Raw genomic sequence first — 20,824 nt, 5'->3', positions numbered from 1 at the left:
TCCGTCTTCTTTGGTAGAAACAGAAGTACTCCTGTTTAGAGTTTGAGTACTTCTGTTTCTTTCGATGAAGACGGAGCAAAATTCCGTCGAAGTTAACAAGAAATAACGTGCGAGTGTTCTTTTTATGTGTTCTTATATTGTTTGTTGCTGTCCAAGTTTTTTACTCAACACTTCCGTGTTATTTCGACGAAATTTTCTATATATATGTATATGTATGTATATATATATATATATATATATATATATATATATATATATATACAGTATTTTGAATAATTCGGTTGCCCGATCACCTTTCTCTACGGTAGGAAGGATGCTGGATGATGGACAGTGGGAGGGCGGGTGTACAAAGAGTGGGAAAGGAGTAGGAGGGGTTTTTCGGTAATTGGGAAGGGTAGGGGGGGACCGGAATGTTTAGAGTGTAGCCTCGAGTGGGCAAGGTTCATATTGAAATCCGAGCAGGCGTCAAAGAGCCAGATACATACCGCCTCGTGGGCTTTGAGTTCAGCGGTATGTCTGAAGGGAGAAGGAAGGCAATTATAGACACATTGAATCAATCGTCGAAGAAAATATTTTGGAGGGAGGAATATTTTTGAATTGGTGAAGAGGCTAATGTGGATGAAAGTTTGATAGAATGAGGCGCGGTGATTTGAGATAAAGACGTTGAGTGGTGTGACCTTAGCTTTTCTCTTCCGATGGCACTTATGTAGATCAAAAATAGAAAGTTAGAATATTGGATTTATTGTAGTTTCGATATATGGATAGAATCCTAGCTTCAGAATTCATGCAGTAACAATCTTTTCGTTTTTCTTCCAGTCATAGGACCGTTTTTGTGTACTTTAATGTTTTCATTTGAAATCAATATAGCAAATTAAACCAAACCTATAATTACCAAGTGCTAAACGATATTTCAAAGCAAGAAATACCGCTGGGAATATGTAAATGATACGGGAATCATGAAAAGCAATTTGATCGTAATGATTTGAATAGACGAATATTATTTTCAATTAAGTGCGTATGTGAAGACCACCGAATGGCCAGAAATCGAGCAATAAATATAGATTTTTTAATTTTACTCATCATTTCTCTTTATAAAATTTCGGTCTTGTTTTTCGACGCTCGTCATCTTCAGGTTCACCTTTCCAAAAATTTCAGTGGAATCACGAAGTTACCATTTTTCAATTCCAATAAGGAATTGTTAGTAAATTTTAAACACCGATAATGTAGTTAACACTCACTATATCTGCAAATATTTTAATATACCAGTAAAATAGACGGGGATAACTCTTAATTTCAGATATTTTTGGTGGATTTTAGCATAGTATTTAAGGCAGTCAATAAGCTTGCTTCCACCTCTCCCCCACCTGGAAAACTGCCTGTTTGCTCACCACTCTGCTACACCAGCTGGAGGCGTAGCATTGAATTCACAAGTCGCGCAAAGGAAACGAAAGCCATAATTACCTATTAAACAATGGCGAAGAGCAAGAGGAGGTGATAGTGGTGAAGAATAAAGCGAGTTGGGGTGGGGGAGGGGAGAGAGGTGCGGAAAGAGCGCACAAAAGTAACTCGCATCCCATTTGTCAATTCACTGAAGATAGTCCCAACGAGTTCCTTATCCCCCAACGGAAACGGGAGGAAATGTTAAGGGTAGGGTGTCGCCGAAGGATACGTTTGAGAAGAGTTTGAAAGGGCGGCTGAATGGGGAGGGAGGGGTGCAACTTGAAAAGAAGAGGCGGAGAGGGGGGCGGAGGAGTGGTGGGGGGAGGGGGCAGGGACGGGAGGGGAGGAGAAGGAGGCAAAGGGCTCCTAAGGGGAATCCCAAGGGTGGATGCATCCAACGGGATCCCAAGAAACAAAGTGAGATAGCTTCGGCAGTGACAGATTTTGGGCTGCTATTACGGTGAACGTTTCTTTTGCTGTATCCTGGGCTTTCATAAGGCACTAGGTAGTTCCTATCCGTAACGCGATTCCCATACTCTCTTGTTTACTCGGTTTTAAGCACTGCAACTTGAGGAACAACTAACAGGAGTAGGGAGAATTTAAGCTCCCGGTCTGCTTACGATTCGATAGAAGTGTGAAAAAGTACACACCATTTTGCTAAAGTAAAGAATATACGTGTAACAGTATGGGATTCCGTGCTTAATATCTTGTCCAAATTGTCCTCAGCAATGATTCAATATTAATTTTATTCAAATTCTCATTTTGCAATTTCCAAATGCACATTTCTAACATAAATACATTACCACACGAAAATGCCCTTAGCACAAGCGAACCTTACCTCTGTCTTCTAATCTACGAGAGAAAAACTTAAATTAATTGTGAATGCTATTTGATATTTGTGAATAAACATGTGCGCATGCACAGAATCGTCCATTTTATGGGTTTAGCGTGCCCTCCAGCTGATTTGCAGAACCTTGCTCTTTCTAATAACCGCGGTCAAGTATTCTACAATGATCAGTCAATGTAATGCCTTCGTATTGCTGGTTAATGGAAAGAGAGTCATCGTTCTATGAAATTAGCTGAAATTAAGAATGTGAGATTCTCAATAAGAGGCTAAGTGGCAACTGGCTAACAGGCTGACCTGTTCTTTTGAATGTCGTTTTAATCGCCCCCCTCCATTTTGCAGTTGACTCAATTTATTTACGTTTTTGATTAAACGCATGGGTGATGCTTTTTACAAGCATGCAAAAATATTTGGGGGTTGTAATAACTCGGTCACGTTAATGAAAAATCACAATCTCTTTAATTATATCGCACAAATATATTTTAATTTCCTCTCGCTGTGGGATGCGAACTATTGTATTCAATTTGAAAATCCATTTTATATCCCTATATTTTATTTGTTGCATGGCGAGGCGTTTTATATCACAGATATAATTAAGGTTACACTTGACCTCTCTGGCGACAATCTGGTTACATTGGAATTGTTTGCGCGATTCTTTTCCCCGCTACACCGTAAATGGCAAACCAAAATGTTCCTCCATATGGTCCCCTATGACAGGAAAAACTGAAGAGTATATAAACGCCGCGGACGCATCACAAAGATGCGGTTACGAAGCGGTCTGACTCCATTGTGGTGGCGATCAAAGTGAAATTGTAGCGTTGAATATTCTCTCGCGGAAGGCAGCATGAAACCACCTGCGTCATTTTTACAATAAAAACACACAGCATGGGACTAAGTTCACAGGTCTTTGGTGCTCGACGTACGAGACAATACATTTCAGTCGTCAATCCATTCAATACTTATCAGAAAAGTCGGGTCAACGACGGCGAGAAAGTTAAAAATCTAATGAAGAATATTATCATTAAAAGTTTAGATTATGTGAGGATTCGACAAAGATACATTGTAGCAATAGCTGCAGTGCGGTTTAGCCATACAATAGTGCTAGGATTTGGGTGCACTGCACAAGAACTAATAAATAGTGCATACTGAGGGAAAAAAGTTGGTACTGTGATTGCAATTGTAATCAAGGTACACATGCTGACTAGAAGTCAAAGCTGATTCTGCATATAATCAACTAAATAAACAGTTGGGAAAACTTCTGAATAAAACTTGTGGGATAACGTCTAACATAAATAAATAACAAGTAATAAGAAACTCGAGGAAGATAAGAAGGAGTTGCATGAAATGAAATACAGTGAGCGATGAATGACCACAGAAAATTGTAAATTGAGCTTTGTAAGAGAACATGTTCAACGCACAGCGGGCACACCGCGCGCCAGCACACATGTGGCGCGCAGTGTCGGGCGTGTGCCGCGTGGCGGGCAGCAAACACCATCTACATGGTGGAAAGAGAAGCTACATTAAAAAAATACTAAGTTTATGATAAACAATTAACTTGAGCTCATTACTGCTGTGGTCTGAACGTATGGAGGTTTTTGCAGACTTAAATCGTATTTTGTAGGGTGGATAACATAAGGGGATTAAAAAATATATGATTTATTTTAAATCCCTTACGGCATGAAGCAAGGAATATCAGTATCAGCAGATCAAATTAGTGGTGGAGGTATGGGTGAAACAGTGGAGAAGAGTTCAAATGAATCCAAAAATAATGTAACAAAAACTAAAGAGAGAGCTTAAGGACATGCAATTATGTTTTAAGATAACAGAATTTAATGCTATGCCAATTCGTTGATTCACATTTTAGTTTCCATCAGCTGGTTGTGCCTTCTTAAAAGATATATCAATCATTCCTGGTTTAATATTTTCCTGTTTCAGCGATACTAATATTTGGAAAAATGTCTTATGGAAATTAAACCCCGGTAATGTTCACACAAAATGGAATATAGAATAAGAATACCCAAGTTTTGCAACTGCAATAATGCTTCTCTGGATTACTCTTTCGTCTTTATGAACGCAAGGATGATTAAAATTGATAATTGCAGTCAATTGTATTACATACCTGATTTAGTTCGTGGCTCTCTTGGTCCGTCCACGGTGACTTTAATGGCTTTGTTGTATGTGGCCACCTGGAAGGGTGTGGTGCTGATCAGGATGGTGAGGGAGAAACTCTTTCCTGCAGGAGAGGAAACAGCAGTGTTAACAAATGACATTATATATATATATATATATATATATATATATATATATATATATATATATATATATATATATATATATGTGTGTGTGAGAGTATAGACGATATTTTGGGAATGGATGAAACCTCATTCCGTGATCACAAAATATCTTCGGGTTATATACAGGTTACATACTCACTGTATAAAAATTTCAGGTTTTGAACCGAAAGTTGTCTCTTTAATATAAGCTCTCATTAAAAGTCTGATACTAGTTAAGGGGCGACGGTAGTTGCGACCTTAAAGCGGAAGAAACTCGTTTGGAAAATCCACTCAGTGGCTACCGTGAGATCTTTCGTCACTCTCAACTCCGCATGTATCGAGAAAGATTTGAAATTGGGAAATTACATTAAGACTCAAGCCTAGAGGGCAATATATCATGGCTCGATTAAAGACAGGAGTTGTTGGCTGAAGTCGTAGATCTGATCGAGTAGAAGATCGAAAAGGCACCCTTCTTAAGTCACGGACCCTGAATGGTTGAAAAGGTTTACGCATTTATATATATTCCTCTGTGGATGTTTGTTTCAATGCATATGTTGGTTTTATTCTATTTTACGGGTGGTGTCCCAACACCCCCCGCCACACCCCCTGCGGCGGCTTGCGGGGTATTATGTAGATGTAGAATGGTTAGAATGCCCAGAAGTATGTGCTCAACCTCTGTGTGATTTTGGCATTTGATTCCAATACGAGACAGTTGGTACCCGCTCTGCGAGTCGCCGCAGTGTCACTTCTGCCCCGCCTGCTCACTGCCCTCCCCGTCGGCTTGAGCCTCCTCGATTCCCCACCTCTCCTCGCCGCGACCCGCAATAGAAGTATCAGCCCTTCAAATTCCCCCTTGGTAGCCGAGCCGCATCCCCTTGTGAATGTTAGATAACTGCTAATATCTATGTAACTAAACTATAAACTCTACAGGAAACTGAACTTTCCCCCGACAGCTACCATCCTCCCACAGGTTTAGAATTTTCACAAGAAAAGGAATTGATTTCAAGTACTTTGCCTCTTGTGTAGCATTTTCCGGTAGCCTACTGTCTTCCAAACTATTGAGCTCATAAAATATACTGTTCTCATTCAATCAGTACTCACTGATGGTACAAGTGTGTGGCCGAACTACACGTAATTTAAAATTCATATGGAAAACACCATGCACAAAAATATTTTTCCCTTAGGAAAGTGCAACCACCGACAAACCAACACAAATGTTTTTCCAATTTTTGTGGCTTGCTTTTATCTCTCATAATATACGTATGCCATTGTACAAAAATATTCCAATCAGTTTGAAGTGATAATCAGCAGTCACTCCTGTTTATAAGCCTTTGGATCACAAAGACCACTGTTGACGAGGGAATCATGATTATAGTCGGCACTTCCTGATTTGTCTTCGGGATTGTGCTGCTCTGTAGCGCATGTTTGAGCGATGAAAAAAACACAGTGTAATGCATCCAACGGCCAGAAGGGATTTCATGCGCACTAGGCAGCCAAATATTCGATTCCGCCCCATCCTTTGGATTTCTACTTCACGACAACATAGAGGAGAGAGAGATAAAATGGAGTATAGGGTGACCTCCGTCGGCTATGTTGCGGCGCTAATGAAAAAGAAGCGAAGCACGGAACAACCCCATCCCAAACTAGTCACGGAATGCACAAGTCGGCGGCGACTTACCCGGCCTCGGATGTCCCAACCCACTAGACCGCCCGCCGCCGAGCTCTCCCTTTCCATCTACCCCTACTCATACCCGTCCGCTGCCGGCCAGCACTCCTCGTCCTTCCACCCCCTTCTCCTGTCGCCCTCTCCCCCTCGGCTCCCCTCGGTCCCCTCCCGGTGAGTGAACAGTGCGTCATGACCACTGTGAGTCATATGAATAAGGTTTGATCGATATTATCGGCCAGCGGCGAAGTCCGAGCGGCGTCCCCCTCCATCACCACCACACCGATGCCACCCTCCCGCCTCCCCCGGTCCCCTCTGCGCCACGTCTCCCTTAGATCCCCTCGCGCCCCCATCTCCCCTTGCCTAGACACCTCGACGAGGCGATCTACTCGTCGGCTCCTCACCGCTAAACCCCTCGGTCCCCCGCTCCACATTTAAGGCGTACGAGGATTGTGCCCTTTGCCAGGCGCGCAGGGACCGAAAGCACAACCGCCACCACCCGTTCGTTGCCGCAACAATTGGCACCGCCCGGCGCTGGCTCCCACGGCGGAGTCCCGCTAATAAATTTGGAATTGTGGCAATGGTTACCATGACACAAGGTTTTTCACGGTACATTTGACTTCACGGCCATATACGACTGTCAAACGCTAATGGTACTAAAAATGGTGACGCACACTTAGATGATGCCAATCACATGCCAACTCAATTCCATTTCATTTTTTTGGAACATTATTTTTAAATCGACTTCATGCACTCAAGGATATTATTTTGAATATACTTAATCATCAGCATTCCATTGGAAAGTTTTTAAATCGAATTTCTGTGACAATGACGCGAAATGACAAAAACGCCAGTCGATTCCTTAAGTTTTGTGAATGAGCAATTTTCAATAATTAGATAATTTTCCGCCGCTCGCAATTTTAAGGGTTTAAAATGAATCGAATCCCATGGGCAACCTTATTCCAGTGATCACTGTATGGTGTGTGAGATTTGATCCCTTTCATACCGATGGGAAGAGAGATTTTATGCGATCGACTTTGTAAGAAGAAAGTGGACAAATATTAGAACGGGATTCATTTTATATGAGAAAGGGGATGTGCATTGAGTAAAAGCGAACGCACGGATTTATAGCGCCGCCCCTCATCGGTACGCAAACCGATGATGGTGACAATTGGAAGGAGAGTGATGACGATTGGGGGAGCGAACGGAGAGGAGGCGAGTGCCGACGGAGTCATAAGTGTGAAAGAAAAGACGGAGGAAGGAGCCGCGAAGTCGATGGGAGGGAAGCCGCGAAGGAGGGAGTCGCAGCAGGCCATTAGGTGTGGGTATGGTTGGGGGAACTGGAGAGAGAGGGAATTGGCGACGATGCGATGGGCGAGAGATGTAGGCGGTAAAGGACCCAAGGGGGGAAGGGGGGGCGGGGAGGGGATTGGAGGATAAGGAAGTAGCAGTCGGCGGAGAGGAGAGGAGCAGCGCCTGGAGAAACAATGGGCGCGAGGAGGTGGTGGGAACGTGAGGCGAGGGTTGGGGTGACGTGTGCGGGGCGGGGCGGAAGGAGAAAGTGAGTCGGTGGGCGGGGGCGAGGTGTGGCAGTGGAGGGGGTAATTGAGGGCGTGGGGGTTGGGTTTGAGGGCCCGAGGAGAAGAGGGCCGAGGTGGCGACGGGTGAGGAGCGTGGAGGGTGGCTGAGGAGGAAGGCGCGGGGGCGCACGCCTCTCTCTCAGTGTGAGTGTGTTTGGGGATTCGGCGCCGGACGTGAGTCGCCGCTCCCGCTTACCCGCGCCCCGCCGCTCTCCGCGCTATTGTTCCTCGCGCGAGAGAAACGCGCGGCAATTGTTCACCTCGGCATCGCGGGGGGAATGGGCCTTCGGCGAGGGCGGGTGCCAGCTTCCCTTAATTAGTTCCAGCTCATTCACCTCACTCCCTCCCTCCCTCTCTTCTCCTTTTCTCTCTCTCTCCTCCCCGCCCACCCTCCCTCTTTCACCCTTCCTTCGAGGTGGAGCACAAATGCCGCCAACTCCTTCCCGCTTGTCAGCCTTTTTCACGGTGCAGCGTGAGAGTGGGGCGCGCGAAGGGGGCGGGTGGGTGGGGGGAGTGATGTATACAGGCGACACAATGGGATCCGAGAGGAGGGAGGACTGCGGCCCGTGCGTGGAGGGGCGGACGGCGTGAGGGATGGGGGAGCGGCGGAAGGGTTAAACTGGGTGGGTGAGGTGGAGTTGTTTAAACAGCGGGTGAGAGGTTTGGGGAGGGTTGGCTTCGGGAGGGCGTGCGAGGTAGAGTGTAGAGTGTTATATGGGGGGAAACTGCTTTATTAGGACGAAATCGAGACCATGGTACCTTTATTCCATTGAGACATTCGTCATAATGCGTAATGCCAAAAATACAACCCAGGCACGATCCACATAAAAATATCACTACCCATGAGGAATATATGAAAATCGTGGCATTTGCTTCGAGTCGATGAATAATTACCGCCAATGAGATTTCTGGAAAAAAGATAACGGAGCTTCCCTCAGCGAGAGAGACCCGATGAAGGAAAAGGCGACGAAATGTATGAGGAATCCCGGGTGAAATGACTAAAGTTGAGAAGAAGGCGAATGTGGTGTGGTGGAGGTTTGGAGATGGAGGTGGCGTGGAGGTGGGGGATGTGTGTATGTGATTAAAGTGGAGGAGGAGATGGTGGAGGAGGTGATGGTGGAGGAGGTGGTGGTGTAGTAGCTTGTGTCGGAGTAGGTGGTGGTGGATGTAGGAGACAGGGAGAGAGGAGGTATGGGGTGCGGAGGTAGAGTTGTAGGTGTGATAGAGGAGGATGGTGGAGGAGGGTTAACGGAGTAGGAGGGGTGGTGGGCGAGTAGGTTTGGAGGAGGGAAGTGGGGTGAGAGTGGGTGGTGGTCGTGCGGATGGAGGCGAAACGGAGGTGTGGAAGGTGCGGGAGCAAAGGGCGGAAGAGCGGGGAGGAAGTCGAATGAGTAGGGATGAGAGTCGGCACGGAGTTGGAGTAGGGAGAGAGCGAGGGGAGGAAAGGATGAGTGGAGGAAGAAGAATGTCGGCGACGGTGGGGAGGGAGACCAGTGGATGTTTGGAAAGATGTGGGGGTGGAAGGGCGGGCGTGGGAGAGGGCTGTTCGGAAGCGTGTGTGTGTGTGTGTGTGTGTGTGTGTGGAGGGGTTTTAGGGATGGAGGGAGGCAGGTCCGCGTGGATTCGCGTCTGTTATTCAACCCCTCACCCCCGACCCGGCCGAGATCTCTGGGGGAGGGGGTTGGGGTGCCTCGGGGGTGGGGGCGGAGAGAGCGGGCGGGAGAGAGGGGAGCGATCGCGAGTTCGGCCGTCCCATGTTTGGTTCCCCGCTGCACATCTGCCGCTCGCCGCGTCCTGATTGGTGGGCGGGCAGGGGAGGGGTGGGGGACGGCGGGAGCGTGGGCAGGGAGGGGTTGCGGCGGGGGGGGAGGCTGGTGGCGGTGGTAGCGGTGGTGGGGGGCTAGGGGGTGAGGTTGCGGATCGCGAGGGCGCGCGGTGGATTTGAGGGTGGTGGGACGCCCATTATTTACAATGACTTAAATCCTTCAGCATCAAAGGAAACAAAAATGATACTTCATCCCCCACTATTGAGACCCCATCTCGCACTTCCTCCTCGGTCTGAATCGAAAAGTTCTATCGTTCCAGGGAGTAAACTGAATTCTGGCCATTGACGCCGTACGCACACGCGATAGTTGCGGGCTTTGTCTAATTCCACCTGTTAAACGTATTTAGTAGTGTAAAAGGAAGTAACGAAAGCCATGAAGTGTAATTTAAAATGGCTTTAATTAAAGAATGGATTACTTATATATCAACGTGACTTAAACGTTTAATGCCATTAATAAAATGGAGTTCATCTGACTTTTTACATTCCATTCTTAAACGAAATTCAATTGATCGTTTCTGAATAGCTATCCGTATTACGTTCCTCTATAATGAAGGCATTTGTAAAATGATTAATTCACATCAGTGGTGAAATTAAAATATATTTCTAGCAATAAATAAGGATACGTACGCTTAATCACTCATACTTATATCAAATTTAGAATTAAAAGTATGAACTATACATTCCGGAATATATGGATTCTAATTTTAGTTCTAATCAATTGCCTAAAATATCTATTTGATTGTCAAATGTCGTTAAACTTAGTCCTCGTTTTGTGTCTTGAACTCTTTCTTTTTTTTAATATCCTTTATATTTTCCAAAAAAAATTCTCCGCCATCTTCTACCAAAAGGTTCGCGACTATAGAAAACTTTTGTTTATATAAACATCGGAATCTGTTCTCTTAACTATAACGAATTAATTTTCTTTGTGCACAATTAGAAGGAAAGGTACCTCGGATATTTAAATGATTAGATTGCGTTCAAATGGTATATTGACGTTTTTGTGAAAAGTTATCTAGATAAAGCAAGGGATATAAATCTGAACTTAAACACAAGCAGGGAATCTGTGAATGAAATTTTTGACATTATTCAATCAAAATACATTACTACATAAATATTTCCATTCAATTAATTCGTCGTAAGTGGTAGGATTTTAGAAAACGGCGGCGAAAAAAATCGATTGGGCACGTTGAGATATTGTGAAGAACTGCCTTTCGCTTTAAGGGAAGATGCTATATTTACCTCAATTGCTAACATTATGAAACCTTGACTTTTGCCGTTAAGTGACAGAAGTAAATGCATTTAAAATAATTTATTTTTTATTATTCATATTTTAAATAAATTTTAATAACGCGCCATTATCACAATAGAGAGAAACAGTGAGTATTTAAAATAGATTCCTTGAGCACTTTTGAAAAAGACCCGGGAGAAATACCCAAATCGGAGGAGAGGAGATGAAAAAACTGGTTTTTACTTTACTATCTTTTATCTCGAGAGAGTAATTGTTTATGAAAATAACTTCTTCGTCCCAGGGGTTTTGACCGAATATGTGCAATAGGAGGTATGATCGTATTATACGTGTACTTGTATGTTATATAAGTATCTAATTGATGTGCTCGTACTACTTTCACACGATGTCAGTGCCTTTCCTTGAGTAAATTATTTTCACTAACTCATTACTCTAATTAAATACAAAATTGAACCATAGTTATAGTTTTATGCATTTTATCATTTATGTATGAATTACATTAACATAATTTCACTTTCGATACGGTATCATACTGATACATGAGAAAGTTATTAATGCTTTTTTCTATGATTTTAAGTTTTACGAAGTTAGTGCGGCATATTTATTCTTGGAAAAAGTTACATTAATAATTGTATGGTTTATACTTTGGCTAAGTATTGAACATTTTTGTTCTTAGAATAATGTTAAAAGTCGAATCACTTGCGACATATGTGTATTTTAAAGTGAATTGATGAAACACTAAGTATAGGTATATAATTATACACGTCTATTTTACAATTTTTAACCTGTAACCTAAATGTGGGCAAAAAGAAGTTCTGAATTTCAATGTTAACTATTTCATCAATTCACCTACTTTGCCTCTCCACTTTTCATGTATATCTTACAACTGCTGCTATTTGTTTAAGATCTTTTATTTAAGTTATTAGAAGAGATTATTCCGGAATTAGGATTAAATCCCAATATCTTGCGACCGGATTAAATGATTTCGCATGACACACGAGGGAAAAATGTGATTTGGGAAATAATGTGACTATTTATCCAAAAATTTTAAATATTATTCTTGCCCATTTAACTTCCTAAATCGTAAAATATTAAATCATTTATCTAAGAAACACTAGCCAAATGCTTTAATCCGTTAACCTTGATATATACGCGCTTCGGATATCCAATGTGTAGTTTCCAAGAAATTTAGCAGGCTATTACCGATCATCACTGATAGATAACACAAAGACAAACCCATGCTGCAAGAAAAACAGATATCATGAACTCCATCTAATTTCAATTTTTATGGAACTAATAACATATCTCAATGAAATTAACTTGGCTGAAATGAAATTCTCAAAATACTATATGGAGTATTTGGAAATAAATATCACAAAATCTTGCGCCTAACGAAGGCATTTATAAAATAATTCAAAACTTGGGATAAATTTTACGGGAGCAATACTGTGTTCGTCAAAGAATTTTTTCAATATGTAAACGCCAAAAATAATTTCCAAATCTGCTAATAAGTGCACCAAATAAATTCGATACAGAAAATGAATCGATATGTTACCTAAGGACAGAAAATTAAAGCATGGAGTTTTGGCATTCAGTTCATTTGCATCATGAAAATGATAATATAAAAACTAGGATTAGCTACTTAAAATACGTATATGATTTAAACCTCCACCGCGCAGATGAATTTAACTTTATAAATTGTTGATGATCTACTCCCTTACGATGGAGAGCGAGTATCTGGACACACAACTTGCTTAATGCACTGGTAGTTAAATCTCTTAGTGAGCGACATGAAAATAATTGGTTTCACCATAAAATGTTATATCAATTTTCTGCCTTTTTTATTATATAACCTGAGAAACATTGTCAATTAATAATGTCAATGTATATTTTTTATATATATGAAGAAAGTAAGGAGCACCTTTCTACGCTCAACAATTCTTCATGAAATTTAGGTTAGCTCTAATCATCAAGAGAAACATTAGTAATTCAATAAATTTGGTTTAAAATTATAAGGTTTCATTTCATACCTTTTTTCCAGGAGTTTGACATTTTGAATGATAACATTCTATTGTACTGCTGTTTGGAGTCGTCATTGTTTGTTTACATGAATAACTTATTAAAAATATATAGCTGCATTGCTCTTCTGCCGTGAGCTCTGTGACTTATAAGAATCACATTCCATTCATGCGAATATTTTTAAATCTCATGCACGTTTAGCAATATTAAATATTTGTATTTCCTAATATTAAAATTTCTTTTTCTAATATTAAGAACTTTTCTGAGTTCAAGTAGAATAAACATGTACCTTTAAAATTAATCCTGAGTATAAAATGAAATAATGGGAGAAGTTACGAATTAATCTTATATATCCACAAATTGTCTCTTTCCGTAACTTGGAAGAGCTAAAAATTAGGTGAGTGTATGTTGTTAGATGTAGTGAATATGATATGACTATCGATACCGAGATAACTCATGATACCGCATTTCATAGGAGAGTTCTTCGAATGATAAAAAAATAGTCTTTATTACACAATCTTTAATCGTTCTGGACAAAAATTATAAGTGCAGTGAAAGATTCGAAAAAGCTCAAATTTAATTTTATGAGGACATTATTTAGTGCTCACTCATTGAGGTGAGCGATTGTAAGGAATTCTAAAGAGTTTTTAATTCATTGTTTTTGATAACCAACCATTGTTCATTGATAACCAAATTGCGGTTAGTGTAACAAACTTATTTAAATTATTGTAGAATAGTCGATTCTCAAGTTCAGAGTGTTTGGACGAACAATTCAATAAGTAAATAGTAAAAATCTTTGTTGATTTCATCAAAATTACTGCGGTACGAAATGTAACGATTGTACCTGAAGATATCACATACGGAAATAACGTTCGAACCATAATGAAGTCGGAAAAGTTTTTTTCTAATCACTCAAGATGCGATTTCACAATGTTCAACCTGTCAACGCTGAATTGAGAATAATGAATTGTGAATCGATAAAAAGGCAAAGAAATCAGTATGAACAAGTTCAGGAACGTAAATTATACTCAGAATTATTCGTTCATGCAATAAATAAAGACGCTATTATTGCTTTCAGCGAAACCACGTTAACGAGGTTAAAACGTTTTTCGTAGGCATGGGTTGCTTTTGAGAAAAATTGATAATTTAAAAACTAAGTAACAAAGTAATTTTAATATTTCAAGCATTTGACAACTGTTTTTATGGAGAAAAAACATCCAGATGATCACTGCATGTACATAAATTTCAATAAGAAGACTGAGCACGGAGTAATTTTCATTCCGTTGAAAAAGGTAGATGTACCACCGAAATATGAAAAAAAAATATTTTGAGCCCCTTTTTTTGTATTCCTAAATTTTACATGCTTTGCTTAAAATTTTTCTTATTTTTTAAGAATTTTTTTTCTAATTCATCTATGCATAAAAATATACATGTTTTTATATACACACATGTTCACACACCTTTTTTGTATGTTAATGTGCAAATGGTTGTGTGTTTTCGTGTCCGAGTGGGTGCGCTATTATTTTTCCCCTCCCTCCCCTCGCCTGTACTGTGTTTCCGTCTCCTTTCTATCCAATCCCCTCACGAATGTTTCGTTGCGCTAGTTGATGTTTTCGTGTTGGCTAAGTGTGTGCAAAAACTACATTAATGAGCATCTTCTTGTGACAGAAAATTGAATGGGATACTGAGTTGGAATATGCTACAAAGGAACAGCAACAAGCCATAACCAGAATGAAAAATGACCACTGCGTTTAATTTTTTCAATTTAATTAGGATTTTCTACTCTCGCAGATATTCATTGGCAGAGAGTTGGAAAAATCTTTTAATTCATACATTAAATGCGAAATTGCTGAAGGCCTTGATTCTAATTTATTCTAATGATTGTATTTAGGCCGACAAACGCCGGCCGAGCATATATGATTAATCGTACAATAAACCGTAATTATGAAACTAGGCGTATTCAATAATGGGATAAGTGTAAGCGTTCTGTTGACTGATAATTCAGACCACGAGCAATGGGTGTAGTAAGTAGATTATTCCGTGTCAGAAAAAGAAATCGTTCTAACAGGATTTAAAACAAGGATTATCAATTGCTAAAAACAAATTTGGAGGTAAGAAACACTTCCTTACAATTGAATACAATTTGATTGTTTAAGTTGTTTTTCAATTCCGATTTTGATACGTATATCGCAGAGATGAGTAGGCGCCAGATGGCTGGAGTGCACAATCACATTTTTCCTATGGCTCCTCTCAGTAATTCCGTCCAATTGTTTATTTATACATTAATATAAAAATATCTCTCTCTATGTTATCCGTTACTAGATTGAAAAATTCAATTCTAAATTGTGGAGAATGAATAAAGTATTTTTGGTTGCTACAATTTGGAAAGCGGCATTTAAAAAAATAAACGAATGCATAAAGAAAACCGATTGATCAGCACACTGCTCTTTATCTTTTTTCGATGCCATCGAAAATCATTGCTTTTGTTAAAAATAAAGGAAACCTTTTTTTTATGAAATCGTTTGGGAGTTTTTTTATGAAATCCTTTATATTTTTCATGAAATGCGTCAACATCGTGTAAGGTATAGGGTATCCTAAATAATATTATTTGATCAATTAAAAATATGGACTCCCTTGAGAAGTGCTAAACATTGCTTTGATATTTTATACATATTCTGTATTTTTAAAATGCATGCTATTAGAGGAATCAATTATTAAAAAAAATAGCAAATCCAAGTGGAACGGTTTTCACATCTTCGAAATAATGGTTGAGAAACAACAGTTTACTAGTTTCCCTGCTGGTTAATATGTTTATTCTATATATATATATATATATATATATATATATATATATATATATATATATCTACTAACTCCACGAAGTGATTGAATGAGTAACTAGTTCTCATACGATGTCATATAACTCTAACCATATGGTAATTAAAAACAAATTGGAGAGCAACTTACCAGTCACAATATATGAGATTAAAAACCCCCATTATATATCGATGAAACAGATGAAATAGAGTACTAAGTGCAGGGAATAGGTAAACATTAATAGTGTAATTCGAAACTTAAGCCTAAAATATAATTTGATAGAATAACTGGAAAGAGGATCTATTACGAACACAAGAACTTTCTTGATGACAAATATTTTTAGCCTTTTGCCTCTAGGGAAGGAAATTGTTAATACGCTATTTTTTACTTTTAATTGATATGGTAATATTCTTTAAATAAAAACACTGAATCCCTACGAAAAAAAGAGATTTTAAACTTGTTTTAAATATTATACTATATACACATCAGTATCATCATGACGGATGCTGCGTATATATTCTAAATGTATAAAACTGAAAAATATCTCTTCCCAATTGGTGTTCAAGGGTAAGGTCGTTACACTTCGGTTTCTGAGTAGTTAGGATTTACTAGGCAAATATGGAGCGAGTCTGCCTACGTGCAACTGAAAAGGAAGATGTAGTTTTAAAGTTACAAATGCGTATATTATACTAATTTCTTGATAGCTACGTAAATTATCATCCAGCTTTTAGTAAATACTTTGAGGTATAGGCGAAATAGTTTTTAGAACCCGCATTCTAGGCTATTTTAATTCCGTTCGTAAGTATTCTAGAAAGATCTCGAAATTAATTATTTAAATTGCAAATTCTCCAGATGAAATTTTGAAGAAACTAATTCAAAAATCCCCATCTTTATTTCCAAACAGCTCTCTCAAAGGCACGTGATTAAATCGAGACACATATTCCATTGCACTAGTCAGAATGGTGTTATAATTTTGCTTGCGTAGGCATTCCTAGCGTAGAGTGACATAACGGTTACACGGAAAGATGCAGAATAATAATTTTGGGATTAATAATGTATTCCATATATTATAATGGGGTAAAATTGGTTTAGTAGTCACTATGGTGGATCGTTGTCAGTATTTTAATACAACTGTTGTTACCTCAGTGTCCACCCTAACACGAGTGGCATATTCTGCATGTATCAAACCTAATTCTTTTAAAACCCCACCCGATCTTCCAGTCGGTGATAAAACTCTCAATCAGCATGGAATACATTTTTTTTATGGCGCAGCCTATCTCCTGTGCTGACATATGTTTGACACAAGTTAGCCAGAGAGGTAGAGAGCGGGCAACGTGACACTCGCTCCTTATGCATTTGCTCATCGTGCAATTGAGATTTTACGACGGACAACATGATTGCGACCACCGATGCACGAAATGCTCTATGGCTGCTTAGAGCATAGGATGCATCATTTGAATGGTACACCGTTCAAAAGGGTTTGCCCTACGGTCGACCAAACAGCAGCGATCGCAGCATAAGAAGCATGTGAATGACCGAAAAAAAATAATTTATATATATAGAATGTAGTGTCACGTGTAAAACTACAATGCCTCTTAGTCAAACTTTGCGTTCTTTAAAGGCTAGGTATTCCTCCAAAAACCTGAAGAGTGGGTAGGGCTCAAAAAGGACTCAAAGACTAGTCGCCAAAAACGTTCATCCACCCACCTCTCCCGCTCCGTCCCACGAACCGGAGGTCGTTGAACTTGGCCACTTGGTTCTTCATGACCGCCGTGCAGTTCCGCAATTCCGCACAATAGTTCTCGTCATTGCCCGCCCTCACGGTGACCAGAGTGCCGTCCATCACATCATCGAGCGCAACCACCTTGAATGCCACGGGCAAAGATTTGTTGGAGCGCCAGTGGGAAGGCAGCGCCGAGCACAGAAATCCCGGACTGCCGGTTTGGACGAGTTCGCCATGGTGCTCCGCCAAGGCCTCCCGCAGGCCGGGTACACCGGCCACGCCGACGCCCGGAACGGCGGGCGCGGCCCCCGGACTGGAAGCGGGCGGTGACGCGTCGCCTCCGCTACCCGGCGACACGGCGGACACGGCGGTGGCACCGCCACCGCCGGCACCCATCTCCCAGTCGGCGGCGGCAGCCATGCTCGCCGGCAGCAACCTCTCACTCGTGCACGCTACGCCTCGGCGTTCCTCTTGAAGCTCAGCGGGGAGATGCATCTAGGAGGGACGGGCACGGAGGCGAGGCCGCCCCGCACCACGAGGCGCGCGCCTCGGGCGGAGAGGTCTCTGGGGTCCCGGGCGCTCTCTAGGGCGCCACGCTTCGGGTGCCGCCGCCGTGCTCCTGCCCGTAGCCACTCTCTCACGACTCGGGCCGAAGTGGTGCCGAGTGCGGCCGAAGCGATACAATCCTAGCCGCGTCTCCCGTCCGACTGACTAATGATGAGGAGAGCTGGGCAGCCGCGGTAATGACGGCGCGAGAAGTCCCACCGGTGGCGGTGGGTTGATTCTTCCCTGCTGCCCCCCGCTAGTTCCTCCCTCTCGGCCCCCCTCTCTGTCTCTCTGCACCCTCTCTCGCTCGACCTCTCTCTATACTTGGCCTCCTCCTCTCGGCCCCCACTCTCTCTCGGCCGCACTGACGCCCCTCCTCGTGCCCCGACCGACCCCGTCCGCTCGTCCCCGAAGCCACTCTCTGCCCCCGATGGCTTCCGTGCGTTTCCCTCCACCCAGATCTTCCATCCCACACCCCTCCCTTCGCTCCCCCCACCCCACCGGTCCTACCCCATACCCTACCCGCTTCCTCCTCCAATCCGTGGCGTTGGTTTCATGTTCCGGCCACCGGACCACAGCCGCGGCAGCCGCGTGTTGTGGCCGTCGGGTGCCACGGACCATTCCCCCCGGCCCCATTGGGCGGGAGGGGGGAGGTGCGAGGGCGAGCGACGGGGGGTGAGGGGAGGTTGTGGGTGTGGAGGGGGAACGGTGATAAAGGGGGTCCCGTGGTGGGGGGGTTGGCGTACGTCAACCCCTCCCCTCCCTCTTGCCGAGGACGCACCAAACGCCTCTCGCCGACCGCGCGTCCCGTGGATGACGCGGCCCACCCGCGTCATACATCCCGGGCCGTCTTCTCCCTCCGGGTCAACCCGCGTCTTTGCGTATGCCCTCCCCTTCGCGGATTTTTGTATCGATTTCCACGGAAATTCCTCGTTCACTGGCGGCCGGAAAAAATAGCCGCCCGCCCACCCTCCCTCGGCCGATCGCTGTCGAAAAGTGACCAATAAAACACTTGACGTTCGGAATTCTTTTTACCATTCCCTGCCTTAATTACGGCAGTCGTCGGAAAGTACTGCAATTTGCGCATTGGAAGTTTTACTCTGCGTGGCAATTTGCCTCGAAGATGCATTCTCTGGAATGCAAATACGATAATTTGCCTTGATTGCCTATTTGTCCGAGAGCAGTATCGTTGAATGGATGCGCAATGAATTTCAAGGGAAGGGTACCAAATTCTAAATTAAAACTATAAATGGGAGACGGGATTTCTCTGCTGGGTTGTTCATGCCACATCCTTTGTCTCTTGTTTTTAGGACTGAATTTTTGCTATGAATTATATTCTATTACCAATGAAGGAAAAAAAGGTAAAGGAGAGGAAAGTTTATAAAGAATAAATTATTACTAAAATATTGTATCATTTCATGCAATGTATGTCGTATGTTCGCATCTATGTACAGCATTGTTTGGTGTTCTACAGTAACCAATCCGATGATTAATTTTTTTGTATATTATGGTAGATCTCACACCAAATCACCAAACCAAGCCCAAATGCGTGTAAAATTCAAACTCGTAGAAGAGGGAGACACACACATTAACTTGTAAGCTGCTCTTCACTGAGCTACAACCGTTCTATTACCCAAGAAGCTGTACTAATCATATAATTGTATTTGATGTGTTAAAAGATGGGATCATTCACAGGCATTACTCAGGAACCCAGGACCTCATTGAGCATTGTCGTGTCTCTCGGTGGTCTTACGTTTCAATGTGGTACAAAACACCACTCACTTCTCCCAGTAATAACTATCGGCATTTATTTGTTTTCCTCGGCGTCGCTTCGTCTTTGGGTCCGTATATGTTATTGGGCCATTGTAGGGTGCTCTGGAGTGAGCTTTTGGAACTAGAGGCGTGCTCTACAGCACCCTCGTTGCACCAGAGGCGACGCCTTTTCCCAGTCAGCACTGACGTGCACGCTCTTCATCCAGGCGAGTCGCACTCGGAGCGGCCGCTCGTTCCTTGTGCGCTCATTGCCTTCCCCTCAAACTCTTCTGACCAACTCCTCGGCCGTCCGCCCCAGTGTATTAGAAGGGCCGGGAGGTTTTTCGGCGTCTGGGGACGTACTCTTCGAGACGAGGCAAATCGCCTCAGCTCCCATTGCCATTTCGAAGGCGCTTAGCCTCGCTGCCCCTTCCCTCACGGGTCCATTGTTGTGCGGCCCCATTGTCGGCCGATGGGCCCCCGAGAGGGGCAGGCTGAATCGTGGCTCGGGACCTAATGCATGTATTCATCGGCTTCCCTCTGCCCTCACCCTCTCTCGCCCCCATGCCTCGCACCACTCCCCCCTCTCCACGACTTCCTTCCCTACCCCCTAACTCTCCCTGCACACTGCCCCCCTCCTCCCGAGCGGCAGCACACCTCCCCTCCAACCCTCTGGCGACAATGACACCTCGCCCCTTGCCAACGCCCCATCCCCCCACACGGCATTGCCCTCGCCTCCCCTTCCTCCACCCCCTTTTCGCGCGCCCGGCAATTACGGGCAGCTGTGGGCCATACGCCCCTTCGCATCTACCCCCTCGTCCACCTCCACGCCCCCCTAGAAATTATTTAGCCGTCGGAGGAGTGCGTGCGAGGGAGTGGCCTTTAGGGCTACTCAGAGGACTGTCCAGGGGGCTCCGTCAAATTAGCTAAACGCAACCATAAAACAGCGCGTTACTTGGCAAGTCAAGTGCCGACCTCCCTTGGGTTATGGTCGTGCTTGCCAGATGTCTTAACAGCAGTTGGTCGACGATATGGTTAAGCTTAAGAAGTGAGCTGTGTTTGTCGCGAGTGACCTTTAATACGTTAGGGTCTACGA

The 20,824-nt window shown here is 43.0% G+C and overlaps 1 protein-coding gene across 1 annotated transcript in view; it reads right to left on the bottom strand.

Moving 5' to 3' along the window:
* The window catches only part of LOC139685792 (segmentation protein Runt-like), a 51,766-nt gene extending 33,916 nt beyond the window's left edge, over positions 1-17,850 (bottom strand). The window contains exons 1-2 of the mRNA XM_071582909.1: positions 17,415-17,850; positions 4,404-4,517 (exon numbers count right to left, since the gene is read on the bottom strand). Of these exons, the coding sequence (XP_071439010.1) occupies positions 4,404-4,517; positions 17,415-17,850 (550 nt within the window). The remainder of the gene's footprint in view (positions 1-4,403; positions 4,518-17,414) is intronic.
* Between the last annotated feature and the right edge of the window lie 2,974 nt (positions 17,851-20,824).

This window comes from Hetaerina americana, unplaced genomic scaffold, assembly GCF_022747635.1.
Source record: "Hetaerina americana unplaced genomic scaffold, ioHetAmer1.1.p SCAF_12, whole genome shotgun sequence".
NCBI lineage: Eukaryota > Metazoa > Arthropoda > Insecta > Odonata > Calopterygidae > Hetaerina > Hetaerina americana.
Note: the sequence above shows the minus strand (reverse complement) of the source record. Positions and strands in the feature narration are given on the sequence as shown.